A 10,974-nucleotide genomic window follows, 5' to 3' on the forward strand; every position below is an offset into this window, starting at 1 on the left:
TTCTTGCTTTGATTTCTGTCTTTGTCACACTGGTGCACCGTGTGGATCTAGACCATATTTATGATACCATACTACATTACACTAAAGGTTTTGTTTTGTTTTTGGCTTTTCAAGACAGGGTTTCTCAGTAGCTTTGGAGCCTGTCCTGGAACTAGCTCTTGTAGACCAGGCTGGCCTCAAACTCACAGATATCAGCCTGCCTCTGCCTCCTGAGTGCTGGGATTAAAGGCGTGCGCCACCACCGGTGGCCTGGCCTAAATTTGAAAATATTTTTTAAAATACAGGCTTTTTTTTTTTTGTATGCTGCTGAAAGAAATCGTCCTTTTTATTTTATGTTGAAGACCTTTGTTTCCTTCAGAAATAAATGACAATAAAAACTTAAAAATGAAATAAATGCTACCATTCAAAATCCACTATACCTTTATTGTAAGAACCGTCAATAGTTTCTTAAACCCTCAACCCTTTATTACATTGACTCTTTGTATATGGGGGGGCACTCATGTGCATGTCAGAAACAACTGGTAGCGTGGGTTCTCTCTGCCTTGTGTGTCAGGCATGGCCCCAGTGTCTTTACCCTTGAGCCATCTCTCTGGTCTGCTCTTTTGTATTTCATCTTCACATTTACCAGGGGAGTCCCAGTCACTTGATTTAATGAGGCATTTTCTGCATAAGTACCAAAGGATGCCAAGAGCTTGTTTTTGGACCAAGTCTCCATGTGCTCAAAAATCCAAGAGAAGACAAAGGCTGTTAACGAACTCGAGTCTGAGAACCTGCACTGGGCAGTCCTTTTCAAAGGCCATTCTCTTCACAGAGAAGATAAGAAGTGCCTGAAGTCCAGCTTCGGGTTCTTCTCAGATGCACTCTGACTAAGCAGCGCTTTTAGTTGAGAGAAGTGTTTCTTTCTTTTGCTCCCACTCCTTGAGGAGCAGATGGGTGTTGACTGTCCAGATGCAGGTGTTCTGAAACGAGAGAATGACTACGGTTCACACATTGCCAAAGGACAAACATTCTTCTGTAGAGAACTCCTCCCAGCATCTTCTACTCAGCAAACCACATGAATTTCAGCTCTCTATGGGCACTGGCTGTCCTCATCATAGTAATTCTCATTAACAACAACGAAAACCTCTTGGAATATCAGGTTCTGACACCATTTAGGAGGCGCACTGGATGGTTCTAGAAGTACCTATGATACCCGAAAAATAAACCAGGAGGTAATGTTATCAGGCTGAGTAGTCTTCCCACCTGATTGCAGGATTCATGACAATTCTAAGTGAGAACTTTAAGAACATTCCATCCTTACAACTGAAGACCACGTCATTCCTCAACAGTGAAAGGCTTGGGAGGCACCATTCCACCATGTCTTCCCCATTAGACTGGCAGTGCCACAGACAGGCACCAGCCTAACAGGTCTACATTCTGGTTCTTTCAGGTGGTGCCAGGTGCATATGGCACACTCCACAGACATCCAGAGAAGAAGCCGTTCACCATGTAGTATGAGTGTTCTTGTGGGTGCTGGGGATCTGAGCTCAGGTCTTTGTGCTTACCGACTACCAACTGAACCCTGTCCCCAGTACCCCAGATGCAACTAAATTGTTTTAAATATGCCACATTTTCTTTTATCCATATTTATACAAAAAGTGACATTTTCTGTTGAATTCTTATACAAATACTGACTAAAATCAATAATACACATAAAAGTAGACTGGACATTTTAACTCAGTATCATAAACTTTGAACTCAATAGAAATTTCAAACATTGAACAGAAATAACTCAGTCCTTGCTAGATTTTGTTGTTTATGCTCAAGATATTTCAGTTTCTTTTGTAAGAAAATACTCTAAATTCTTCCCACAGTATCTTTGGAGTGGCATTTAAGTTTATGACTGCAGTGACAGTCCTGAGGGTCCTAGAATGAGAACTCCCATCTCTGGCAAATCTCCATTCAGTTAGATTCCAACGAGCATTTGTGACAAAGCAAAGTGGTACAGTTTGGAGACATGGTGTGAGGGCTTCAGGTTTGGTGGCACAGAGTAAGCCAAGGACACAATGGGCAGGCAGGAGCGGGGCTGGGAAGCCATGATCACGTATTTGACCCGTGCCACAGAGTCAGGGTTAAATGCTACTGACAGAGCTGCATGTTAGCCAGGTCTTCATCAGGAGATCACTGCCATAGTCCTCATAAAAAGTCACCGAGGACAGCAGCAGCAGGAAAGAACAGGTAGAAACTGGTAATAAAGACTAAGGTTAAACCAAAAAAAAAAAAGAGCCAGGCAGTGTTGGCACACACCTTTAATCCCAGCACTCGGGAGGCAGAGGCAGGTGGGTTTCTGTGACTTCGAGGCCAGCCTGGTCTACACTAGTTCCAGGACAGGTTCCAAAGCCACAGAGAAACCCTGTCTTGAAAAACCAAAAAAAAAAAAAAAAAAAAAAAAGACTAAGGTGTAGAAGCTAGTGATCCTCCTGCCATTTTAATGAGTTTGTATAGGAGGGCATTTTGTCCAGAGTTAAACAGGAGGGAGGAAAGCCTTGGTAAAGTTGGCTGTGGGTGTATGTCAGCTGCTAAGAGAGACGACATAGAAGTCACATGCACCGACTTAAGAGTTGAGGATTAGAAACAAAAGGCTCCTGAAGAAAATGTGCCAAGAAGCTGGGCAGTGGTGGCACACACCTTTAATCCCAGCACTCAGGAAGCAGAGGCAGGTGGATCTCTGTGAGTTCGAGGCCAGCCTGGTCTACAAAGTGAATTCCAGGACAGGTTCCAAATCAACAGAGGAAACCCTGTCTCAAAAAACAAACAACAACAACAAAAGAAAATGTGCCAAGGCCTGTAACACACGGAATACTCAAGAGTGCATATTAAGTGATATTTCATACTTCATAGCAGCTAACAAATTAAGGTACCTGAAAGTCAAAGAGGGGCTTTTGCCTTTGGAATCAGACGTCTTATGACTTGGGTGCGTGGAGCCTGGGGTATTTCTCTTTGGTGTTTTCAGGTTGGCTTTGTTTGTAGCAGTGGCTGCGTTGCTCTTCAGTGCTGACAGGAAGCTTCTACTCTTGCCATGGTGTTTCACTGTTTTGTTGCATGTTCTACAGGTAACCAGCTACCACAAAAAGAAGTTGGTGCCATGAGTTCTCTGGTAATGTAACTCAGTAAACCACGGGTATCCTCAGGTTCTATGTCAGTATGACAGAAGCAAGTTAGCACAGAGGCTACCCCCAGTCTACCAGGAGGAATCTGACAAGACAGATTAAAAACAACAGAATTGCTAATAAGAGGGTATAGGCTAAATAGTTATATTTAAAGTGCTATACAAAGAACTATAGGCAACTAAGAAATGTGGAAAGCAGGAGGAATAGTCTTCCCCAGGGAAGAGCGCACCAACTGGCTATCTAATACTAAATGCCCAGTCTTGAAAATGTACATACACATAGCAGGTTATATTTAGGAATATATATGTACATACATATATGCATGTAACAAACAAAAGAGTCCATGAATTTGAAAGAGCAATAGGTACATGGGAGGTATGGAAGGAGGAAAGGGAAGGGGGAAATGGTTTATCTCAAAATAAAATAATTAAAAAAAAATATAATAAGCTGTACTTCTTCAACATGAAACTGGTTTGTGTGGGAACTGGGTTTTGGAGACCAGACACTAACATTTGGCTAGTCTTTGTAACAGCAGTAAAGATTCCTTTATGGTATATTTTAGATTTATTTTCCCAATAAAACATGGCAGATTGCTGACATTTTAAGTAGTGCCTTAAGATCCATAGTGATTCTGTAAATGTTGGTATGACTGCAAAAACCTTTCAGTTTCCATTATTGCTTCTAGAAGTTAACTCTCTTATAGGGTTCAGATTTAATATTTGTTTTGTTTTATATATATGGATGTTTGTCCATACAAATATATGTGTACCATGTACATGACTGGTCCCATGAAGAGGCCAAAAAATGGTACAAAAGGTTGTGTTGGAATGGCTGCTGGGAACTAACAAGCAGCACATGTTTTTAGCTGCTGAACCATCTCTCCAGCCCCAGTAGGATGTATTGTTAAGACATGGTCCACTTGGTACTTAAATGCCTTTTCTATATAGCTCATGACTCAGTAGAATATAAATCTGAGGTACTCAGATTTCAAACACAGACAAAGATGCAAATGAAGATCTGTGTGGTGGTTTGAGTGAGAACAGCCCCATAGGCTCACATGCTTGAAATCCAGTTGGAGTAACTGTTTGGGAAGGATTAGGATGTTAGCCTTGCTGGAGGAAGTGTTACTGGGGGTGGGCTTTGAAGTTTCAAAAGACGGTGACTCCCAGTGTCTCTCTCTGCCTCAAGGTTGTGAATCAAGATGTGAGCCCTCAGCTGTTCCTTCATTCGGCCACTATGGAGTCTAGTCCTGGAACCGTAAGCCTAATTAAACACTTTCTTTTATAAACTGCCTTGGTCGTGGTGTTTTATCACAGCAGTAGAAGTGTCTATAGCAATTTGCATAAAGGCCTGCTGCCTCATAGTTTTTGGGAAAAGATTGCATACAGATTAAGTAAATTAGCTAAACATCCTGAGCCTTTCTAGTGATCGCTAACTAAAACTTCAGCAAAGTAAAACATCAGAAGACTTACCTTCCTATAGGAACATTTTCCACATATGTTGCAGCGATGTTTTCTAACAATTTCCTGTGGCAGGAAGCTCATAGGTGAAATCAGCCTAAGCCACACAGTGGGTTTAAGGCCAGTTTTGGCTGCAGTTTAGGCCAGACCTAAGCTATAGTAATATCCAGTGCCTACATGTACTTGAGTAGGCTGATAATGTTCACACAGAGCATGCAAGATATAAAACATATCTGATGTGGGCTTCATCTTGTAAGCCCTAGGGAATTTTTGTTGTATTCCTGATACTAAACACTTTGCCAGGTGGACAAGTACTACATGCTGACATTGGACTGTACACAAGGGTATACACAAGGGTAGTGTCGCCAAAGGAAGGATTAAGTGGCGCCCAATCCTGTGAGTTACACTGGAAAACAGTGACGTGAGCACAGGTAAGCTCGTTCGTCACTTGTTTTCAGGCAGTTATCAAAAATAAAAATAAACCGGGCGGTGGTGGCGCGCGCCTTTAATCCCAGTACTCGGGAGGCTGAGGCAGGCGGATCTCTGGATCTCTGTGAGTTCAAGGCCAGCCTGTTCTAGAAGAGCTAGTTCCAGGACAGGAACCAAAAGCTACGAAGAAACCCTGTCTCGAAAATCCAAAAAAAAAAAAAAAAATTAAAAAAAATGAATAAAAAAATAAACTAGCTGGTGTAGTGGCACACACCTTTAATCCCAGCACTCAGGAGGCAGAGGCAGGTGGATCTCTGAGTTTGAGGCCATGAGTTCTACAATGGCTAGGGCTACATAAGAGAACCCTGTCTCTAAATAATAAAAGTAAACTGTGCCCTTGGTGAACTGCTGTTACAGAAACACTGTGTGTGTGTGTGCCCTTAACAGTCCAGATGCTGGCAGGCTGGTTTCTGACCTAAGGGATGGAAGACAAAATAAAACCATATGTCCTAGAGCTGCAACCTTACCAGAACACTTGTGGAGTCTTTGTACTTTCTCAACAGCTTTGCTTCTTTAAAACTGAGTGTATAATTTCTTGCTTCTCGATTAAGGAGTTTCTGTATCTTGGGTGTCATTTTGGCCTTGGGTTTGAGGCGCACTCTAGAGTTATCCAGAACCAACAACTGGAAGCAGTGTGGACATGTTTCTTCAAAAGTGCTGTTTTCCTCTACAATTACATAAACCAAATTCACAAGTGAGCATGTTTGTTACCTCAAACAAATGGTATCATAAATGGGAAAAAGATAAATATACCCATGATATCAACAGATACAGTCTCTTGAAGCAAACTCCAGATACGAAAATTCATAAAAGCAAACTGGCAATGATGTACTTTACAACATTCTCTAATTCCCTCCATCTACTCCTTCAGCAACGTACAGGCAGGCCGCTGGCCTTTACTACTTTGCTCATTTGTTGCTTCGTTATCAATACATTTACCACACTTAAACTGCACAGGGGTTTTTCCTCCCTCCCTTCCTTTCATATTAGTACAACCAGTATTTTTTTGGGTACTGTGAACAATGGACAACCAGATGACAAACAACATCAAAGTGCTGGGCCAGGGGGTGGGGCTAAGGGAGGGGATTAGAGGTTGGTCCTGTTATTGTAACTAAAGAAGGTGGTTTGCAGAGAGAAATGACAGCAGGCAGTAAGTAGAGTTCCAGGCATGCTAAGGCATTCGGGGAAGCCCTGGAATACAACAGCAAGTAGGTCTGGTGTGGCTGGAGTCAAGTGAACAGATGAAGTATGTCAGAAAGGTTATTTGGCATGCTGGCTTAGAAACAGGCTGCAGGAATGCAGTTAGTAGCAATTCAGGAGAGGAACAGTAATTGTTTGGACCAGGTTGGAAGCAATGGATGTAAAAATGGGGAGATATTTTAAAGCCAATGTGATTTGCTGACATAAGAAGGACCAAGGAGAGATGTTAGGGAGTAAAGAATGGCTTCACAGAAAGAACAGGATCAGTTTACTCTGGTGGGAAGAACTAGTCATTTTAAAAAAAAAAAAGCTAGGAAGGCAGTGAGATCATGAGTGTAGAATCTGGAGGAGATATCTAGGCTGGAATCAGGAATGTCTCAGTATACTCTACCCAACCCTAAGAATGAATGACAAACTGTCATCTAAGAACTGAGTTCTAGGGACACAGTATTTGGATCTTGGAAGATTAGGAGAACCAACAAAGTATAGTCAAATACAGGAGCAAGAAGTCGATTCCTGGAAGACCGGTGGGAACCCCTGAAACATCAGTGTGCTATTGAGATGGTTCTGTGGGTCACGGCACAGAGTTCCATCTCCAGGAACCCCTCTAGCAAGACAGAGTGTATTCCCAAAGCTCTCTGACTTCTGAACGTTCATGCTCTTGGAAACACAAACACACAATGTGTGGGCTAGAGAGATGGCTCTTCCAAAGAACGCAGGTTCGATTCCCAGCACCCACTTTACACAGCTCACACTTGCCGGTAACTCCAGTTCTAGGGATTCACCCTCCTCTTCTGGTCACCAGGCTCCCAAGTGGTACAGACATAGGGCAAAATTTGCACACTTAATAGAATAAAATTTTAAAATAAAAACTGATCAAGGGACTGGAGCGTTAGGAGTATTTGCCGTTCTAGCAGAAGACTCGGGTTTAATTCCCAGCACCCACGGAGAAGTTCACAACCAGCTGTAACTTCCAGTGGATCTGACGCCCTCTTCTGGTTCCTGCCACACCAGGCACGCACGTGGTGCCCTGATATACAGGCAGGCAAAGCACAAAAACACATTTTAAAAAAAGCCTGACCAATGTGTCAAATGGTAAGGGTTAAGACATATTAAAGAGTTTGGAACTTAGGTTTTTCGTGCAACTGAGAAACCTAGGCCTTTGTTTTTTCTATGAGACAAGTCGATCGGCCTTCTCTTTTGGATCACTGGAATGTCGGAATGGCGCAGAGCTGGGGGACATGGGCTGAAGCCGCAGCAGCCGCCGTTCTCCTACCGTGTGTCGAATTGTAGGCCCAGCTGCAAAACAGATCAAGGAATGAGGCCGGGACACCGTGGCCGCCCTCCCGCCCGCCCGCCCTCCGTCCCTCTCCTACAGGAGGTAGCGGGCCTGGCCTGGGCAGCTTTCCACCAGGCCGCGAGCCGCCGCTTCAAGGTAGTGCTTCTGCCGCATAGCTAGCGCGCCCGGCCGCCGAGACGCCGCGAAAGACCACGCCGGAAGTCAGCTTTCGTGTGTAACCATTGTGGGCCTCCGTATTCAAACTCCCTCCGGAAACACGCACTCGCGATTTTGAAGTTCCCATCTTCTCGGTTTCACGCCGGGAGTTCGTCCTCTGGTTTTGACGTGGTCCCCTGTAACATCCAAAGTGAAGTTCTTGTGCCCGGAACTTCCCGAGCCCAAGGCTCCACTAATCTCACTGACTTCATTCTTGTTTTGCTTCTTCTAACCATCAAGTCAAGATCTGGGTAATTTAATAACATTAATCAGTTAACTGCCATCCAGGTGGTTTTCTTTACTCTTCTAGTTTGTCCTCCCTCCCTCCCTCCCTTTCTCCCTCCCTCCCTCCCTCTCTCTCTCTGATTTATATATTATGTGCATGGGTGTTTGCCTGCGTGTATGTATGTGCATCTCTTGTGTGCTGTACCTGGGGAAGTCAGAAGGTATCCCTTCCCTTGGAACTGGAGCTAGAGCTGCCACGTGGTTGCTGGGGAAAAAAACCCGGTCCCCCTGCAAGAACAATTAGTGCTCTTAAATGCTAATCCAGCATATGCCCTTAATGGCCAAGACATTTCTCCAGCCCTAGTTTGATTTATTTCACGCACTTTTTTTTATGAGTTCACTTTACTAATTTAATTTTTTGAGACAGAGTCTTTCTTCATAGCTCTGGGTGTCCTGGAACTCACTATGTAGACCAGGATGGCCTCCAACTCTCATATTTGCTTGCCTCCTGAGTGCTGGGATTAAAGGCAAGCACCACCACGCCAGCCTGTCATGCATATTCTTTAACTGATATCAAGTGTGATTTTTTTTCTTAAGTGTAAAGTAAAACATCTGATTTTTTTTCAAGATGAACAGCAAGTCAGCAAGTTATGTTAAGGCCTTTCTTCATAGACCCCGGCCTTTTCTCATTTGAAATATAATGGAGAACGGTTTGTAATGAGCATGACTGCTAGGCGCTTTTCTTAACACGCTAACATGTATTGTTAACTTATTGATCTTCATAACAAACCCAGAGCATAAATGCAATGCCACTTCATCTTAAAGAAATAGTTTTTTCCTTTCTTGAGGTAGAGACATACCTTGTAGTCCAGGGTGTCCTCAGACTCACTCAGTAGTCCAGCCTCTTCTTTATCTTACCCTACTTTTTGCCTCAGCTGACTGAGCCCCAAGATGACAAGTGTGAGCCACCACACCACATCTGTTTCCAGACTGTGGTCCCTTTCACCAGCCCGTAAGGCAGAAAAGAAGGGAGAATCACACCTCCTCTACTTTCCATCATCCTGTCCTTCCCCTGCCTCTTTCCTCTCTGAGACCACTCTCCTGTATTCAAATGCCTGCTTGGCAGCTCTGCTTGACTTCTCACCTGTTTTCTCAGTGGCAGAGTCGCTAAAATAACTGTCCTGATTGTCCACACAGACCTGCCCAGGTGTCCAGCATACTTCCCCCCTCGGATCCTGACCCCCAGCCCCTGATTCCTCTTTCCACCACTTCCCACTGCTCTGCTCTCAGGTCAACAGCTCCCTCCACGAGCCACAAACCATGACTTTGCACTACCAGGTCCAGCATTTCCTGAGAGGGTTATCTCACACATTATGAGTCCAGGAAGAGATAAAACCCAAAAATCAAAATATGGCTTCTCCAGAAATGTCCTTGGTTCTCTGGCCATAAATGCCAGAAGGGAACTCTAGTTTTCCTTCTTCTTCTTTTATTGTTTTTTTATTTTAATTTGTTTTGTTTTATTTTTCGAGACAGGGTTTCTCTGTGTAGCTCCGAATGTCCTGGAACTCGCTTTGTAGACCAGCAGCTCATAACCACCTGTAACTCAAGATTCAGGGGATCTGTTGACCTCTTCTGGACTCTTTGGTCACCAGGCATGCTTGTAGTGCACAGACAAACGTAGGCAAAACACCCCTACATACATACACAACAAAATAAATAAATCTTTAAAATAAGATGGAGAAACGACTCTAAAAATGAATTGCATTTTCTTAATGTGGCTTATAGAACAAAACACAGTACAACAGAATAATCCGTTTACAAGTAGTGCGCATTTCCAAAGCCGGTAGTGGATGGAAGACACCCCCCCCCCCCCCAGGTGAGCGGCCAGCAGGGAAGCAAACCTTTCTGCATTTCTTCGCTCGCTTGCAGTTCCTGACAGTCACCAGCAGAGGGAAAAAATAGTTTAGTTTCGCGTGGGTCCCCGCGAGGCGCAAATTCTCTTACCGAGGAGAGGCAACCAAGAGCACCAGGGAGAGCCCGGTCTGTGGGCGGGTAAGCTCGGACCGCTCAGGCTCAGCCAGGTCGGTGCACAGACTCTCGGCAACTCCCCTCAAAAGAGATACGAGGGATAACTTGGTTGGGACTCCCTGCTGACCGCCCAGCCCCTGACACTGCTGCCTAGCAAAGCATTCTCTGGAGCTGGCGGACCCTGAAGGCGAGTCCGAGTGTAATCCTGAGGGACGGAGCCCAGGTCCTATTGGGATCCCGGTATCCGGGCCGAGTGCGAACCAGGTAGGTAAGCATCCTCTGGGGTACGAGCGCGATCCCGGCGAGAATCCTCCGTGGTTCGAGCGCGATCCCGGGCCAGCTTCACCGCGCATCCCCGGAGCCCAGTCCATTCCCCCCAAGTCGTGGCCAGGGCCGGGCGGAGGACGCGGGCAGTCCGAGTGCTGAAGGATCCGGGCTGCAGCCCTGGGCATAGATCGCGGAAAGGACCCTTCTGCCAAGGAGATGTGGTATAAACGGTAAAAAAAACAATCACGCTAGTACGCGGGTCCGTGAGGGGGCTGGAGAACCGCTATTTATTAGAACGGGTGTGAAGAATTACGTCGAGGACCTCGGCTTGGACTGTGGTGAGCAGTGCGGAGCCTGGATCAGTGAGCTATGGAAAGGGAGACACGGACCTGCTCCGAGGACGTTTCCAGACACAGTGGATGGAAGCAGAAACAGACGGAGAGATTGCACGGGAAGAGAACGTGCAGCGGGGTGGGAGGTTAGCCCGGGGAACAAACAGCCCGACAGCAGCCGGCTAGACCTGCAGCTCCGCCGACGCGGGACGGGAGAGCGGGAGTCCGCGCAGGTCCGAGTCCACCTGTTACCACCGACGCTGTAAGCCGGTCACCCGGCCCGGGGAGCAGGAGGCCCGCACGCAGGCAACAGGTTTGCTCGGGGCGGA

General features: G+C 45.5%; 1 protein-coding gene across 3 annotated transcripts; it reads right to left on the minus strand.

Annotated features, from left to right (window-relative positions):
• Positions 1 to 402: 402 nt before the first annotated feature.
• On the minus strand, positions 403 to 7,829 carry Rmp24 (ribonuclease MRP subunit p24). Of its 3 annotated transcripts, XM_075969166.1 has the most exons (5): positions 7,675 to 7,826; positions 7,575 to 7,597; positions 5,566 to 5,765; positions 2,901 to 3,100; positions 403 to 959 (listed from the first exon to the last, which is right to left on the minus strand). In XM_075969166.1, the coding sequence occupies exons 1-5, from the start codon at positions 7,749 to 7,751 to the stop codon at positions 806 to 808; spliced, it is 654 nt and encodes a 217-aa protein (XP_075825281.1). In that variant the 5' UTR covers positions 7,752 to 7,826; the 3' UTR covers positions 403 to 805. The 3 variants fall into 3 exon arrangements, with proteins under 3 accessions (XP_075825281.1, XP_075825283.1, XP_075825282.1); XM_075969168.1 differs by lacking the exon at positions 2,901 to 3,100 and having other exon boundaries at positions 7,675 to 7,829; XM_075969167.1 differs by lacking the exon at positions 7,575 to 7,597 and having other exon boundaries at positions 7,675 to 7,797.
• Positions 7,830 to 10,974: the final 3,145 nt, after the last annotated feature.

This window comes from Microtus pennsylvanicus, chromosome 4 (assembly GCF_037038515.1).
Source record: "Microtus pennsylvanicus isolate mMicPen1 chromosome 4, mMicPen1.hap1, whole genome shotgun sequence".
Classification (NCBI taxonomy): domain Eukaryota; kingdom Metazoa; phylum Chordata; class Mammalia; order Rodentia; family Cricetidae; genus Microtus; species Microtus pennsylvanicus.

Bases quoted from the DNA above. Each gene is read 5' to 3' on its own strand.
- Rmp24 (XM_075969166.1), bottom strand. From the start codon at position 7,751: ATGCGGCAGAAGCACTACCTTGAAGCGGCGGCTCGCGGCCTGGTGGAA. The intron at 7,598-7,674 runs GTAGGAGAGGGA...TCTGTTTTGCAG, and splicing joins GGCCAGGCCCGCTACCTCCT to CTGGGCCTACAATTCGACAC. The intron at 3,101-5,565 runs GTAAGGTTGCAG...TTTTTGTGGTAG, and splicing joins AAGACTCCACAAGTGTTCTG to CTGGTTACCTGTAGAACATG.